Source organism: Heptranchias perlo, chromosome 29 (assembly GCF_035084215.1).
Source record: "Heptranchias perlo isolate sHepPer1 chromosome 29, sHepPer1.hap1, whole genome shotgun sequence".
In the NCBI taxonomy this organism is placed as follows: domain Eukaryota; kingdom Metazoa; phylum Chordata; class Chondrichthyes; order Hexanchiformes; family Hexanchidae; genus Heptranchias; species Heptranchias perlo.
The window spans coordinates 8,298,054-8,315,973 of NC_090353.1; the positions used below are offsets into that span (position 1 = coordinate 8,298,054).

At 48.7% G+C, this 17,920-nt stretch overlaps 1 protein-coding gene across 1 annotated transcript in view; it reads right to left on the reverse strand.

The window, feature by feature from the left end:
* Window positions 1-17,920, reverse strand: part of ankrd24 (ankyrin repeat domain 24) — a 63,241-nt gene that overhangs the window by 15,881 nt on the left and 29,440 nt on the right. Inside the window, exons 12-17 of the mRNA XM_067968271.1 lie at window positions 17,071-17,154; window positions 16,125-16,232; window positions 11,147-11,194; window positions 10,263-10,361; window positions 8,806-8,872; window positions 5,259-5,380 (exon numbers count right to left, since the gene is read on the reverse strand). Of these exons, the coding sequence (XP_067824372.1) occupies window positions 5,259-5,380; window positions 8,806-8,872; window positions 10,263-10,361; window positions 11,147-11,194; window positions 16,125-16,232; window positions 17,071-17,154 (528 nt within the window). The remainder of the gene's footprint in view (window positions 1-5,258; window positions 5,381-8,805; window positions 8,873-10,262; window positions 10,362-11,146; window positions 11,195-16,124; window positions 16,233-17,070; window positions 17,155-17,920) is intronic.

Below are 17,920 nucleotides of genomic sequence, written 5' to 3' on the forward strand. Positions count from 1 at the left end.
TTTTCTTTATGGGCATCGCTGGCACTTATTACCCAGTGGTTCGATACCTTGCTAGGCCACTTCAAAGGTCAGTTCACTGTCATCCACATTGGTGTGGGACTAGAGTCACCTTTAGGCCAGACCAAGTAAGGACGACAGGTTTCCTCCCCTAAAGGACATTAGATTTTTAAAATTCATTCTTGGGATGTGTGCATCTCTGCCAAGGCCTGAATTTATTGCCCATCCCTTGTTGCCCTGAGAAGGTGGTGATACTACTAAGTGGCTTACTAGGCCACTTCATGCTTTTTTAAACTAAATTCAAATTCTCAAATTGCTAGGGTGGGATTTGAATTTACATTCTCTGGATTATTAGTCCAGTGACATAACCATCACATCACTATACCCGAAAGTCAGCAGTGAAATAATGCAGATCAGAAAGTCTAGTCCATTGGAGATTAGGAGCTGACTCCTTGCAGCGAGACACGGACTGTCCATAACATACCCATCACTTAATTACACAAACCCACAGTTTGAAGCAGTGGTGAATTTAGAAATGACTGAAGAGGGATGTGAGCACTCAAGACGTGAGAGGGATGATTTTTCTCTCTGAGCCCCACCCCCACCCGACAGGTGCAGTGTACCTGAGATGTACATTCAGGTCAACAAGGCCACAAAAAGGGCAAACAGAGCATTCGGGTTCATTTCTAGAGGAATAGAATTGAAAAGTAAAGAAGTTATGTTAAACTTGTGTAGAACCTTGGTTAGACCACACTTGGAATACTGTCAACAGTTCTGGTCTCCATATTATAAAAAGGATGTCGAGGCACTTGAGAAGGTGAAACAGAGATTTACAAGGATGATACCGGAACTGAGAGGTTACAACTATCAGGAAAGATTTAACAGGCTGGGGCTCTTTTTCCTAGAAAAGAGCAGACTGAGGGGTAACCTAATGGAGGTCTTTAAAATTCTGAAGGGGTTCAATAGGGTAGACGTAGGGAAGATGTTTCCAATTCTGCAGGAGTCCAAAACTAGGGGCCATAAATATAAGATCGTCTCTAATAAATCCAATAGTGAATTCAGGAGAAACATTGTTACCCAGAGAGTGGTGAGAATTTGGAACTTGCTACCACAAGGAGTGGTTGAGGTGAATCGCATAGATGCATTTAAGGGGAAGCTAGATAAGCACATGAGGGAGAAAGGAATAGAAAGATATGCTGATGGGGTAAGATGAATTAGGGACAGAGGAGGCTCATGTGGAGCGTAAACACCAGCAGAGACCAGTTGGGTCGAATGGCCTATTTCTGTGCTGTGAATTCTCTGTGTAATGTGCTATGCTTTTGATGAGAGAGCTGCCAGGATTTTCCTGGCCTGGGCCATTTTTGTGGCCTAGAAGCAGAGACAGGCACAGGCCCACCTCCAAGCAGGGTCTTGAGCTGGGATTGAGTGGGGGGGGAGGGGGGGGGCGGAGATTGGGGGGTGGGGGAGGGAGGGAGAGGGTAATGGAAACAGGAGTGTAAGTCCGGGCCTGAGAGGCTCCTATAATCCTGGCCACTGACATCAGGGCCTTTTGGCTGCTGCTGGGGAGGGAGGGAAGAATTCCTAAAAATGAAAAGTGCCTTTGCTGCTCCCTGTGTCTTTGGGACCTCCACAGATCTGTGGTCCGCGGGGGTCTCGGTGGAAGCACCAATGTCAGGTATCTTCAGGCAGCCCGCCGATTGGGCATCCAACAGGCTGACGAGGAGGAAAGTGAGGCAGGAGGGCCAGGAGCACGCCCTCCTGCCTGATTATCATGCTTACTCTGGACCTGCACCCACTCCAGGCACAGGCCCAGTTATGTGGCCGGGAGGAAGCCCAGGGAAATCGCAGAGCAACATAATGGAGGAGTATACCCACATTCATTTCCTCTTCACCGCCCCAGGGAACTGAGCTTTCCCATGGCCATCGGGCTGTGTGCGACAAGGGCAAAATCACCTTTATTGCCCGTCCCTAGTTGCCCACAGAAGGTGGCACTGGACCTTCTCCTTGAACCGCTGCAGGCCTTGTAGTGATGGTGCTCCCACGATGGTATTTGATAGGGAATTGCAGGATATTGACCCAGTGACAACTGCAATTCTGCCTTTCAATCCAAAAATATTTGAAACTGAAGATAAAAGTAGTTGTGTAGACTTCAATACAATTTTAAGAAAGAGGGAACTTGCATTTATGTAGCGCCTTTCATGACCTCAGGACGTCCCAAAGCGATTTAAAACCGTTTACGTACTTTATAAAGTATAGTCACTGTTGTAATGTAGGAAATATGGCAGCTAATTTGCACACAGCAAGGTCCCACAAACAGCCATAAATAAATGACCGAATCATCTGTTTTTGTGATGTTGGTTGAGGGATAATTGTTGGCCAGGACACCGGGGAGAACTCCCCTGCTCTTCTTCAAATAGTGCCATGGGATCTTTTACGTCCACTTGAGAGGGCAGATGGGGCCTCGGTTTAACGTCTCATCCAAAAGATGGCACCCCTGACAGTGCAGCACTCCCTCAGTACTGCACTGGAGTGTCAGCCTAGATTATGTGCTCAATACTCTGCAATGGGACTTGAATCCACAAACTTCTGACTCAGTCCCTTTCAATTGGGAATCTAACCCCAGATATGTCATGTTAATTAGTGAACTGAACCCTTTTAGAAAGACAACTGAAGACCTTGTCTAAAAGCCATTGGAATCGATTACATCTAATTTCCTTTCCCTTCCTCAAACACACTGGAATTTTAACCCCCCCAGGACGGATGGGAGAGGGGCCGGGGTGAGGAAGGGTTAAAATTTCAAAAGTCGGAAACATGAACCCAATAACCTCGAATGCTCCCACTTCCGGTTTTAAATGGAGGCGGGCAACTAAGCTGCTTTCCAGAGGCGGGTCTGCAATTTAAATATGTTACAAGGCTGCGTGCCTCAAATTTTACCAGAGTTTTACATTTGACTCCAGCTGAAGAGAAGCAAGAACGGCCGGGTCCAGCACGTAAATGCCTTTCCAGCATTGCCTGTGGGCCAGGAGTGCTTACCCCCAGACCACCAAGCTAACCTGCCACGATCAGCCTCCCTCCCAGTGATCCGCGACCTACCGACTACTCCTCCATGATCAGCCTCCCTCCCCCCGAGCCGATGTCCCCGACCCACGATCGCCCTCCTGCTCTCTCCCGACGATCTCCCCTCCCTCCCTCCTGCTCCCTCCCGACGATCTCCCCTCCCTCCCTCCCGCTCTCTCCCGACGATCTCCCCTCCCTCCCTCCCTCTCCCGACGATCTCCCCTCCCTCCCGACGATCTCCCCTCCCTCCCTCTCTATCCCGACGATCTCCCCTCCCTCCCGACGATCTCCCCTCCCTCTCTCTCCCGACGATCTCCCCTCCCTCCCTCTCTCTCCCGATGATGTCCCCTCCCTCCCTCTCTATCCCGACGATCTCCCCTCCCTCCCTCCTCCTCTTCCGACGATCTCCCCTCCCTCCCTCCTCTCTTCCGACGACCTCCCCTCCCTCCCTCCTCCTCTTCCGACGACCTCCCCTCCCTCCCTCCTCTCCCGACGATCTCCCCTCCCTCCCTCCTCCTCTCCCGACGATCTCCCCTCCCTCCCTCCTTCTCTTCCGACGACCTCCCCTCCCTCCCTCCTCCTCTTCCGACGATCTCCCCTCCCTCCCTCCCTCCTCCTCTTCCGACGACCTCCCCTCCCTCCCTCCTCCTCTTCCGACGATCTCCCCTCCCTCCCTCCTCCTCTCCCGACGATCTCCCCTCCCTCTCTCCCTCTCTCCCGACGATCTCCCCTCCCTCCCTCTCTCTCTCTCTCTCCCTCTCCCGACGATCTCCCCTCCCTCCCGACGATCTCCCGATCTCCCCTCCCTCCCTCCTGCCCTCTCCCGACGATCTCCCCTCCCTCCCTCCTGCCCTCTCCCGACGATCCTCCCTCCCGACGATCTCCCCTCCCTCCCGACGATCTCCCCTCCCTCCCGACGATCTCCCCTCCCTCCCTCCTGCCCTCTCCCGACGATCTCCCCTCCCTCCCTCTCTCCCGACGATCTCCCCTCCCTCCCTCTCTCCCTCTCCCGACGATCTCCCCTCCCTCCCTCTCTCCCTCTCCCGACGATCTCCCCTCCCTCCCTCTCTCCCTCTCTCGACGATCTCCCCTCCCTCCCTCTCCCGACGATCTCCCCTCCCTCCCTCTCTCCCTCTCCCGACGATCTCCCCTCCCTCCCTCTCTCCCTCTCCCGACGATCTCCCCTCCCTCCCTCTCTCCCTCTCCCGACGATCTCCCCTCCCTCCCTCTCTCCCTCTCCCGACGATCTCCCCTCCCTCCCTCTCTCCCTCTCCCGACGATCTCCCCTCCCTCCCTCTCTCGACGATCTCCCCTCCCTCCCGACGATCTCCCGATCTCCCCTCCCTCCCTCCTGCCCTCTCTCGACGATCTCCCCTCCCTCCCTCCTGCCCTCTCTCGACGATCTCCCCTCCCTCCCTCCCTCTCTCGACGATCTCCCCTCCCTCCCTCCCTCTCTCGACGATCTCCCCTCCCTCCCTCTCTCCCTCTCTCGACGATCTCCCCTCCCTCCCTCTCTCCCTCTCCCGACGATCTCCCCTCCCTCCCTCTCTCCCTCTCCCGACGATCTCCCCTCCCTCCCTCTCTCGACGATCTCCCCTCCCTCCCTCTCTCCCTCTCCCGACGATCTCCCCTCCCTCCCTCTCTCCCTCTCCCGACGATCTCCCCTCCCTCCCTCTCTCCCTCTCTCGACGATCTCCCCTCCCTCCCTCTCTCCCTCTCTCGACGATCTCCCCTCCCTCCCTCTCTCCCTCTCCCGACGATCTCCCCTCCCTCCCTCTCTCCCTCTCCCGACGATCTCCCCTCCCTCCCTCTCTCCCTCTCCCGACGATCTCCCCTCCCTCCCTCTCTCGACGATCTCCCCTCCCTCCCGACGATCTCCCGATCTCCCCTCCCTCCCTCCTGCCCTCTCCCGACGATCTCCCCTCCCTCCCTCCTGCCCTCTCCCGATGATCTCTCCCCAACCCTCGATATCTCCCTCCCTCCACGATCTCTCCCTCCTGACCAGTGATCCTCTCAATCTGGCCAGCTGCCGGCCGGGTAACAGAGAAAAAAAAATTAATGAGATCCTACCGTTAAATTCGGCAGGACCTCCACGTTACCCCCATTTCTGGGTTTCCCGGCCACGATGACCCCTCCCCTCCAACCCCAGCTCCCTCCCCTTCTCCTGTATATATCGAGGCCTCTAAGTTTTGAAGGTCCATTACCTGTAGTCGTCCTTGCAGTTCCTGGTTTTCAGTAGTGAGTGACTCCACCTGACTCTGCAGTAATCCAACCCATTCTTCGCCAGAATTGTTAAGAGTTTTTTTCGAAAGTAGCTTCTCAGTCCCTGAAACAACATGATACAACAACAGTAGACAATTTAATGAAGCACGTTAAGGTTCATTCAAATCCCAAATTGAAAGGAAAAGGAAGACTAGCGACAGTCAGCGCCGGGGGAACTGTGCGCCAGTGAGAGTCGGCGCCGGGGGAACTGTGCGCCAGTGAGAGTCGGCGCCGGGGGAACTGTGCGCCAGTGAGAGTCGGCGCCGGGGGAACTGTGCGCCAGTGAGAGTCGGCGCCGGGGGAACTGTGCGCCAGTGAGAGTCGGCGCCGGGGGAACTGTGCGCCAGTGAGAGTCGGCGCCGGGGGAACTGTGCGCCAGTGAGAGTCGGCGCTGGGGGAACTGTGCGCCAGTGAGAGTCGGCGCTGGGGGAACTGTGCGCCAGTGAGAGTCAGCGCTGGGGGAACTGTGCGCCAGTGAGAGTCAGCGCTGGGGGAACTGTGCGCCAGTGAGAGTCAGCGCTGGGGGAACTGTGCGCCAGTGAGAGTCGGCGCCTTCAGGGGAACTGTGCGCCAGTGAGAGTCGGCGCCGGGGGAACTGTGCGCCAGTGAGAGTCGGCGCCGGGGGAACTGTGCACCAGTGAGAGTCGGCGCCGGGAGAACTGTGCGCCAGTGAGTGTCAGCGCCGGGGGAACTGTGCGCCAGTGAGAGTCGGCGCCGGGGGAACTGTGCACCAGTGAGAGTCGGCGCCGGGGGAACTGTGCGCCAGTGAGAGTCGGCGCCGGGGGAACTGTGCGCCAGTGAGAGTCGGCGCCGGGGGAACTGTGCACCAGTGACAGTCGGCGCCTTCAGGAGAGGAGGGGAAAATATTTGGGAAAAGAACAAAAAAACAAACAAAAATGCTTGGAAGGGGGAATATTGTATTGGGAAGGCAGAATTCACCTTTAAATACTGGGCTATTAAGAGGTGTTACTTTAAGGTGTTGTGTGGCTGACCTTTCTGACCTTTGGTCCAAAGTGGTCACATTGTTTGTCAGGAGCTGAAACTCACTGATTCGGATTCTTTCTTCCTTCACATAGTTTGAGTAGTTCACGTACACCTTCCCGGTCCGTTTAAACCTCAGTGAAAGACCAGCCCCGGGAATCCCCTCTCGTCCTCGAGCCAAGGGGAGGTCAGCACCGCCTTGGTGAGGTTCAGGAAAGGTCTGTCTAAGCGCGAGCCGATGGGGCAGGTCGACCCGCACCAGCCCGGCGATGAATCAGCAAAAGGTCCCATCATTGGCCTGCAGCACGGCCACCGCGTTCCAACTTCCTGCAGGCAATGCTGGAGGCAGCCAGAGAAGGGAAAGTGGGCAGGTGCAAAGGTGAAGTACTTTTCTCCTGAGTCGCTAGCAGCAGATCAATCTTCCGTTCCGGGACACTCCCAGACAATCCAGGAGGGGTCGTCCACCTTAGCTCCAATTGCCCTGTCCATACTCAGGGGTGGAATTCTCAAATAATGCCCTCTTTTCTCCATAATGAATAACATATTACCTAAATCATGGGGAGTTGTGGTTTTAGAACAATTTCTGAGAATGTGATTGCGTTAGTTAATTATGGAGACAGGTTCTTCATAGGAGGTTCACCCTGAACTGTGACCTCCAATGTTTCACTGACCTTATACCAGGCTCCATCCTATTGAACCTATGTTGTACTCTCTCTAAAGCCTCACCATCCTTCCTATGATGTGGTACCCAATACTGCACACAGTACTCGAACAGAGGTCCTATTAAAGTTTTATAGAGGGTCATCATTTCCTTTTGGCTTTTATATTCGATGCCTCTTGTGATAAAACCTGGAACTACATTAGCTTTTTTTTCAAAAAAGACTTATCCTGAGATGCTGCCTTCTACAAACTTTCTCTACCATTAAAATTTCCTTGACCTCTTCATTCGGGTACAGTGGCTCCTGGTCTTCCTGTTTTGTCCTTTTTTTAATATTCCTTGGAGTAGTTGTTCCCCAGCACGGCCCCTCCTCCTGTTGGGACTGTAGTATTGTCCGAGCCAGCCGCTTGAACGCCAGAAGCAGAGGTCTTAGGTTTTGGGGTCAAATCCCAACAGGATTCACTCAGTGTCTCAACTTTCTGAGGTGGATGGAACGAGTACAGTCCCCACCGCTTGTAGCGGGCGCGGTGGAGTCAACGCGATTTGCCCGCTATACAGGGCGGCCGGTGTAGCAAAATAAACACGGAAAGAAATTTTATAAGTAGGAATACCTACACTGTGTAAAGGACAATCCTCCTAATGGTGATGAAAATGACACTTCCAGCCATCCTGGAGACCCTGGAGCTGGCGGGCATGGACAACAATGGGTCGGGCATCATCCCCTGCCATCCACAACCACGAGGAGCTCAGCGAGCTGGCAAGGAGAGCTGGCAGCAGTCGCAGGAGCACTGGAGGTCCCGGGGGGAGGGGGCTGGAGGTGGCGGGGCTGCCTGATCAAAGTCACAGACACTAAGGTAACCGCAGTTTAGCGAGGTGCGAACAGCTGATTGAACTGCGCTCAATATGTTTTAAGCGGCGTCTTTGTGATTGACACCTATGGATACTGGCAAACGGTTAGCGCCATTCACCCGATGTAGGCGACTGCCCGTGATAACCGCGGACGGTGTAAGTGGTGGTGACTGTATTGTGCCTTAGGATGCAGAGAGAAAACAGGAGACAGCACAGACTGTGTGCAGTACGTCCCAAACTGTTGCAGCATCCGTGAACATCCCTGAGCGTTCAGCGCAGAAATGGACATCAATGCTACACAGAGCCTGACCTCCAATCGATGGTCTCTCACTAATCATTCATGTGTCAATTTCAGGTGAGTTTCATAAGCTTAGCGAGCACCATACCACCAGTAACCTCCATCCTCTCAGTTTGATGTCAACACCATTAAAACACAGTCACCACAAGTTTTTTTTATTCGTTCATGGGATGTGGGCATCGCTGGCGAGGCCGGCATTTATTGCCCATCCCTCATTGCCCTTGAGAAGGTGGTGGTGAGCCGCCTTCTTGAACCGCTGCAGTCCGTGTGGTGAAGGTTCTCCCACAGTGCTGTTAGGTGGGGAGTTCCAGGATTTTGACCTGGTTAAACCTTCTTTTTGTGGATTTCAACTCTGCTTCATCCCATTCCCTGAAGACACTTCAATTCTTCCCATTATTATGTACATCATCTGGTATCACAGAGGTCAAATTATCTTGCTATTTCAACATTCAAGAGGAGATTGGATAAGTGAATGATGGAAAAGGGGCTTGATGAGATGTGGGAACAGGACGGGGGGTAAATATGATTAGAGCTTTTTGCTCAAGTGGAGATTAAACACTGACATGGACTGGTCGGGCCAAATGCCCTGTTTCCGTGTTGTAACTTCTATGTATTTCTATGCATTATCAAAAGTCCTAAATTCACTTGATTACACAGAGTTACAATGGATGCAAAAACGTGATTACATTGAAGAACAGTGTACCTGCGAAACCGCAGAGCATCTCTTCCTCATCCATGAGTTCACTCTCATTGTCCTCACTATGTTTTCCCTGCTAAGATTAGAAAGTGGTTCAATTAGAGAAGGCACCTCTAGATACTCCCCACCCATCCCAGTGTCCTGGCCAATATCCATCTCTCATACAACACTACCAAAAACTAACTGGTCTAACTGGTCATTTATATTACTGCTATTTGTGGGACCTGGTTGTGCACAAATTGGCAGCAGTGTTTGCCTACATAACAACAGTGATTCACTTCAAAAGTAATCCATTGGCTGTGAAGTACCTTGAGACATCCTGAGGATAAGGTGCGATATAAATGAAAGTTCTTCCCCTTCTTTCTGCTCAATGAGCATTCAAGGGAAACAAAGTACTGTGGGGATGGGAGGTAACTCTACATGTCAAGAGTGCTTGACACACACCATTATTATACTCTAAGTAATGGTGGGATCTGCTGCCTTGGCTCATTTAGTCAAGTTATTAAACTTTTTACAATACTCCAGCCACGTCTGCCGAGTTTCTTATTTATTCAATTTTGGGATCTGGGCATTGCCGGAAAGGCCGGCATTTATTGCCCATCCCTAGTTGCTCTGAGAAGGTGGTGGTGGGCCTTCTTGAACCGCTGCAATGATACAGCTAAGTACCTTTCTAGGCCACTTCAGAGGCCGTTAAGAGTTTGTTGTGGGACCGGAGTCACATATAGGCCAGTCCGGGTAAGGATGGCAGGTTTCCTTCCCTAGTGAACCAGTTGGGTCACTTAGAGATCACAGGTTGACTAGTGAGGGATATGAAAATGTCCCACTGGTGCAGTGGGGGGCACTCTTGAGATTGGGGTTAAGGCAGGCTAAGCGGCAGGAGATAGCCACAAGCATTAACACTGATAGTTGCACCCTAGGGGTGCGGTAGTGTAATAGTGATGTTACTGGACTAATATCCTAAAGGCCTGGCCATGAGTTCAAATCTCACCCTGGCAGTTTGAGAATTTGAATTCAGTTTTAAAAATCTGGTATCAGTAAGAGTGGCCGTGAAGCTGTCGGATTGTCATAAAATCCCAACTGGTTCACTAATTACTAATTTCCTACATTACAACAGCGACTACACTTCATTGGCTTAAAGCACTTTGGGAGGTCCTGAGGTCATAAAAGACGCTATATAAATGCAAGACTTTCTTTTTAATGTCCTTTAGGGAAGGAAACCTGCCGTCTTTACCCGGTCTTGCCTATATGTCACTCCCCAGTGCCATACCAATGTGCTTGATTCTCAACTGCCCTCTGAAGTGGCCTTGCAAGTCACTCAGTTGTATCAAACTCTCAGGGCAACATAGGATGGGCAATTAATGCCACCCTTGCCAGTGACGCCCGCATCCCAAGAATGAATTTTAAAAACAGGTACCCTATGGTACAATGTTAATCTAATATATCTATTTAAATGAACCATTTACCTCATGCAAAGACAATCTGCCCTGTAGGATTTCAATCTGCTTGATAACATCTTGATTTTCTTGCTCTTTGTCAGTTAGTTTGTTCGTAAGCTCCTGTATCTGTCAACATTACCAAACTTATTAACAAGGAATAAAAAGTTTAGTTCGTGCTTAACTTAGAATAGATTATGTAGATTTTCCTCTTCAGTAAGCTGGGACCATCACAGGAAAATTGACCCTCATATTTTTACGTCTAACAGAAATGACTTGGCTTGCAGATATTGACCCTGATATTTCCACTGGATTCTCCCAATCTCCTGCCATAACAGTTTAGTCTGCTGATGTTTATGGACCAAGTCTTTGCCCTCTGTTAATTAAATTTACAGCATATCTTGAACGAACGCAGTCCGCTGTAATTACAATTGAACTTGATCCAGTGCAATGCTACATATCAGTGAAGTATGTTGATAAATTTGATAGTCTTGCTGATAACCCAAAGGCCTTTGCAGATACTTTGGTCAGTTCTTGAATGTTTGATATGTGGTAGCATTATGTAAATATTTCGATTCTGGGCTCATGCAAATAAATCAAGATAATCAGAACGGAACGAGCTGCTAGTTTGCAAATTAAATGTGGATTGTTATTAAAACTAAAATGCACACCAAGATCCTTGTTGATAATTAGAAGTACAGTCTACTCCAGTGAACTCCGAATTAAGCAATAAAACAGCATTAGATGCTGTTTTAGTGCCAACAAATTTGAATGATCTTGTAATTCGAAATGAGCTGCTTCGAATTAACAGCAGTACACTGCAGTGGCTAACACTATCCAAACTAATTACTATCCAACACTGAAAGAACAGTGAGACAGTCTGACTGGCAGAAATTATTTAAAAGTCGAAGTACCTGATTCTCCAGCTTCTGGATTCCACTGTCTTTTGCCATCAGCACTTTCTGAAATCAAAAGGAATTTCAAAGATATTACTGGTTCTTTCCCATGTGGGCCACTTATACCACAGCCAATGTGGAAAACCGGTCATGCAGTTGGCTGAAAGCCTGATCTACCAATCCCTGAACCCGCTACAGTTGATAAACCTACCAATTAAGAGTTGGCTTTTACAGATGTTGGAAATGCTAACTTTTCAAAAAACTGATGTTGGAAAGGAAAAATTTGCAGGGCTATGGAGAAAGAGCAGAGGAGTGGGATTAATTGGATAGCTCCTTCAAAGAGCTGGCACAGGCACGATGGGCCGAATGGCCTCGTTCTGTGCTGTAAGATTCTAAGCGAAGTTCACCAGTCAAAATGGAAGCAACAGGACTATAGAGCACTTTCACGACTGCAAAGGAACATGGGTAAGGCTGACACCATATAAGCATGAGCTCTGCTTCCACGTGAGTGTGAGCTTAAGTAAGAGCTGGTGAATGTTAAACCCAGAGTGGGCGACTCAGGTCAAAATCTGCAGTTTCAGGATTCTGTGTTGGGACACAGCAAATGTGAACTGAATAGAGGTAACCTGGTCTGGATTGGCATAGAATGATAGTTTGGGTACATAGACAAGGTTTTCCAATTTGTGAAAAATTCCCATTTGCAAAAAGGAAATCCTTTACAGGCACACTTATAACGTTCTTCAACACTGACCTGGTTTAGCCTTTCATGGCTTTGATTACATTGGTACAATTTTAAAGGGGTGCAGGAACAGAGAGATCTGGGGGTTCACATACACAAATCTTTTAAGGTGGCAGGACAAGTTTGATCAGGCTGTTAAAAGTACAGAGGGGATCCTGGGCTGTATTAATAGAGACCATGGGCTAGAAATTGGGCCGTGTAGCGCCCGTTGATTCGGCGCTACGCGGCATCTCGAAGTGCCAAGATGGCGTCTTGTCTGCGCAGGCACGTTTCCAGCATGACCTGTGCCAGATGCCATCTTGGTAAAGGTAGTGGCGCATACACAAATAACAAATACCGGCTGCATGTAAAGTAGGGAGAAAATGAGTACAATCATTGTGCAACACTGATTTAAAGTGATAGACGCCATTTTGGGACTTAATGCTCAACTCAACGCACAGTCTTAACCGCGACCATCTGAACGTGTCTTAGAGTGCCTGGAGGAGCCCCCCCACCAGCGCTATTTAAAGGGACCATGCTGGATATACAGGTTAGTTGCTGGATTATTGCTTCTGGCTGCTGATGCATTTGTATCTGTTGTTGGGGGTCTCCTATGCTTGAATACCAGGACGCGGGAACATAGCCTAACATTTGGAGCCAGGACATGCAAGAGTGAAGTTAGGAAACACTTCCACATGGAAGAAGTTTGGAACGCTCTTCTGCAAATGGCAGTTGATGCTAGCTCAATTGTGAATTTTAAATCTGAGATCGATAGATTTCTGTGAACCACGGGTATTAAGGGATATGGGGCTAAGGTGGATATATGGAGCTAGGTCACAGATCAACCATTATCTCATTGAATGGCGGAACAGGCTTGATGGGCTAAATGCCACGGCCACTTGTTGCCTACTGATATGCGCCATCTTCTCCTGCAAGAAAGTGGGACATGTGTGTGGGTGATGTGCCTGTCATGGTTGAATAGCTGCCAGTGTGTGTGGCCTGTGAGTTGTGGGTGGGCAGCTTCCAACAGTGGTAATGTATAAGAGTAAGAGGAAGCATCTGATTGGAAGAGTTGAGTACTGATGGAAAGAGTTTGTTGGTATGTGGGTGATGGGGGGTGTAGTGTGTGGTGTAGTTGGTAGGAGACGCCACTTGACAGTTGACCTCACTCACCTTGACCACTCGCGTCAAAGCATTGAACTTCTTCCTGCACTGCATCCATGTTCATGATGCTGTGCGCCTGGCATTGACTTCGTCCCCCGCTGCCTCCCACTGCCTTTTGGATATATGTCTGGAGGGCCTCTTACGTTCCCCCCCCCCCCCACCCACCCCAGCCTTGGATTTAGGATGTCCCTCCTTCTGTCCACCTCTTGCACCAAGGTCTGTAGCGCATCAGCAGAAACCTTGGTGCACGCACTCTCGCAGGCCTGGTACAAACTCAGATTGGCAGATTGGTGACATCTGGCATGCAGATTGGAAGATGTGGGATTTAGTAGTGCGCAACCTTTATTCAATGTTTTAAGATAACTTATCAGTTTGTAAAAACAGGGATGGGACCTGCATCTGTGTTTTACGTGTGTGATGTCTAATCTCCGTTCAGACTCCGTGCAGACAGCAGACTGTTAATTTTAGCAAATAACAGGTACTGGCTCCCTTTAAGAGATTTTAAGAAACATCCTCCCTTTAAGATATTCAGGCTCCCCCTGCTGGTGGAAAGTGTGCATTTCCTTCAATCATCATGTCAGGCCAAGTTTTTAACACTGCTTGAAAGTAAGTCCTCAGGCCGGACGAATGTCTCGCCCTGCCTGCACAGGTAGCACCGGGCCTGGGTTAGTTGCGGATCGCGCTACCCGCACCCAATTATTGGCCTTGTCCAATTTAGCCCCCATACAGTACCAAAGCAAGGAAGCTATGCTAAACCTTTTTAGATCACTGGTTGGACCTCAGCGGGAGTATTGTGTACAATTCTGGGCACCACACTTTAGGTAGGATGTCAAGGTCTTAGAGAGGATGCTGGGAGATTTACCAGAATGATATCTGGGATAAGGGACTTCAGTTATGTGGAGAGACTGGAGAAGCTGTGATTGTTCTCCTTACAGCAGAGATGGTTAAGGGGAGATTATGAGGGGTTTTGATAGAGTTGAAAGGGAGAAACTGTTTCCTCTAGCAAGAGGGTCAGTAACCAGAGGTCACAGATTTAAGGTAATTGGCAAAAAGAACAAGAGGGGGAAAATTAGGAGAATTTCTTTTAGCTAGCAAGCTATTATGATCTGGAATGCAAAGGGTGGTGGAAGCAGATTCAGTAGTAACTTTCAAAAAGGAATTGGATAAAAGAGAGTGCTGGCCATAATCTTCCAATCCTCCTTAGAAATGGGGGTGGTGCCAGAGGACTGGAGAATTACAAATATTACACCCTTGTTCAACAATGAGTGTAAGGATAAACCCAACAACTACAGGCCAGTCAGTTTAACCTCGGTGGTGAGAAAGCTTTTAGAAACAATAATCCGGATTCGTTAAAGGCAAATCATGTTTAACTAACTTGATTGAGTTTTTTGATGAGGTAACAGAGAGGGTTAATGAGGGCAATGGCAGTTGATGTGGTGCACATGGACTTTCAAAAGGTGTTTGATAAAGTGCCACATAATAGGCTTGTCAGCAAAATTGAAGCCCATGGAATAAAAGGGACAGTAGCAGCATGGATACAAAATTGGCTAAGTGACAGGAAACAGAGAGTATTGGTGAACGGTTGTTTTTCATACTGGAGGCAGGTGTACAGTGGTGTTCCCCAGGGGTCGGCACTGGGATCACTGCTTTTTTTGATATATATTAATGACTTGAACTTGGGTGTACAGGGCACAATTTCAAAATTTGGAGATGTAGTAAACAGTGAGGAGGATAGTGATAGACTTCAAGAGGACGTAGACAGGCTGGTGGAATGGGCGGACACACAGCAGATGTAATTTAACGCAGAGAAGTGCGAAGTGATACTTTTTGGCAGGAAGAATGAGGAGAGGCAATATGAACTAAATGGTACAATTCTAAAGGGGGTGCAGGAACAGAGAGATCTGGGGGTATATGTGCACAAATCTTTGAAGGTGGCAGGACAGATTGAGAAAGTGGTTAAAAAAGCATATGGGATCCTGGGCTTTATAAATAGAGGCATAGAGTACAAAATCAAGGAAGTTATGTTGAACCTTTATAAAACACAACTGGAGTATTGTGTCCAATTCTGGGCATCGCACTTTAGAAAAGATGTAAAGGCCTTAGAGAGGGTACAGAAAAGATTTACTAGAATGAATCCAGGGATGAGGGACTTTAGTTACGTGGATAGACTGGAGAAGCTGGGGTTGTTCTCCTTGGAACAGAGAAGGTTGAGAGGAGATTTGATAGAAGTGTTCAAAATCATGACGGGTTTAGAAAAAGTAAACAAAGAGAAACTGTTCCCATTGGCAGAAGGGTCGAGAACCAGAGGACATAGATTTAAGGTGATTGACAAAGGCGACATGAGAAAAAACATTTTTACGCAGCAACTATTTATGATCTCTAATGCGCTGCCAGAAAGGGCGGTGGAAGCAGATTCAATCGTGGCTTTCAAAAAAGAATTGGATAAATACTTGAAGGGAAAAAATTTGCAGGGCTACAGGGAAAGAGTGGGGGAATGGGACGAACTGGACTGCTCTTACAAAGAGCCAGCTTAGGCTCGATGGGCCAAATGGCCGCCTTCTGTGCTATAACCTTTCTATCTATGATTCTTTGATTCTATGAAAACTTGAAAAGGAAAAACTTGCAGGGCTACGGGGAAAGAGCAGGGCAGTGGGACTAATTGGATAGCTCTTACAAAAAGCCAGCACAGGCACGAGGGGTCGAATGGCCTCCTTCTGTGCTGTATGATTCTATAACCCAGCCTCACATTTTCATAGCAATGCTTAATTAGGTTCCTGCTTTGATTCAGTCGTGGTTTGGTGTTTTGTTGTAAATATGAAATTGGAGCCAATCAGGTGTCACTGTGACAAGTGTGTGGAGCAAAACGGGCACTAGATGCAAAACATTTATATAAATCATCATTAATTATATTAAAATGGAGCATTATGAAAACTGGACAAGAAACGCTCCAAGGTTGAAGTGATTAATTAATCTGTTATAAGGCTTCCTGATGCTTTCTAATAGCGAGCTGAGCTTTTTGGTAGCAGGCCTGAGGCCTGCAGCTGGATTAATGACAACCCGTGTGCTATTGGTGTGACTCCTCATGTACAGGTACAAGATGGTGCATAGAGTTACCTCCCTCTGGCACTTGTCCACCAGCTGCTCCAGGTTGCTAATCGTCTGCAGCAGATGTTGCCGCTCCTGTTGAAGTAGGAATATCTCCTCGCTCAGTCTCTGATCGTCCTGTGAAACCAATAGAGGTGGTTAAAGAAGAGGTGTGATCACAGCAAAACATGTACTGGTGTTACTTTAATATCCATCCCCCTCCCCCTTCCCTAGTTGCCTCCCTTATTCTCCTTTGGTCACTGGCAGGCACTGCTGATGAACAGGTTTTGCTGAGGTCCTCCAGTATCACAGGCCGATGGGCATCGTCCGCGTGTGAGTCTGGACAGTGAGTGTCAGTGAGCTATTCAACCACATGAGGCACCACTGCTAAGCCTGATGTCGTCCTCACCTGATGACCACACACATGCACAGTCCAGCATCAATCATTAGTCAGCGATGATGAGCATTTAAAACAGGTTATAATGAAAATTTAGGAATTGTGAATACTCCATTATCTCTACTTCATCACTTGCAAATTCTCCCTTTTACTTTCTCCTTCTGCCTTATTTACTTTTAGAAACTTAAATTGTACTTTTTTTTATTTAACTTTTCTAGAAACTTCTCCAGAAACAGCGCTCCCTCGTGTCAGTCTATATTAGGGATCTAACTCCTGGATTAGGGCTTGAATCTACAGAGTCAGAGAAGAGAGGGCCAGCAGTGGCAGAAGTTGGTTGGTGGCTTTGTGGTTGTAGCATCTTAGCATCTGAATGGTCCAATACAGCACAGGCCTCATTGGCTGATGTTAATGGTTTTGATTGATTAATGTGGAATGAGTTTGATTGATTAATGTGGACTGGGTTTGATTGATTAACATGGACTGGGTTTGATTGGTGAATGTGTAACAGGTGTGATTAGATAAATGGCCTGTATTATTCTGTTTGGTGTTCTGAAGGCTGAATGAGTGGGATGTGCTCACCTTTGGTGTGAGTGTTTCTGTTGAAGAGTAGGATGGACTGGTTGATTCACTGGTGGAGAGAATCTCAGAAGAATGTGACGGGCTCTGGGTCCAGCAGCACAAGAGAAGAAATGTTTCAGTTTTAAAGCAACAAATGACAACTACGACACAGTAGTCAATAAATCACTAACTTTTTCCCTTCTTCCCCATGCTCTGCCCTTCTGAAGGTGATGACTCATATCGAGGTTAAGGTTCAAACAGCACCATTGGTTCTCTGGTTCCTTGTTTAAATCACCATGTTTCATTTGTGATGCTAAACATTGAGAATATGCAGACTATTCTACCAATGGGGGATCACAGTGAAGCCCATTCTTGTCCTCATTTTCCAGCAGGGTCACTGTATAATGATCAGGAGCAGGAGCCCTGCCTGATTTTTTTTCACCTCCCTAGACTGGGACAAATTGCAGTTCATCCACTGGCTAACATCAAGGTAACTCAGCATAAACCGGGGTCACTGAATAGTGAGGTGCCTGGCTGGTTTCCCTCCCAGGGATTGAGCCTTGGACCTTCTGGTATGCATGGCTGAGTCTCGCACAGCTTTCATTTGCCAAATAAGCTCTCAAGGGAGCCTTGTGCCAACATTCGAGCTCAATAATCTCACTGGATTCATTCTTAAGAATTCATAAACATATTCCCCCAGAATTTCCACGACTGTTTGCGACAGGTGATGGGAGGGAAACCCCCCTGGAGAAACATCACGGCCACACAAAGTTAGGGGGTGAAATCAGGAGAACCCCCACAGAAATTCTTCCCCGTTGCTTTAACCTCTTCCCATATATATTACTGGTAACGTATTTCAGAAATAGGGCCC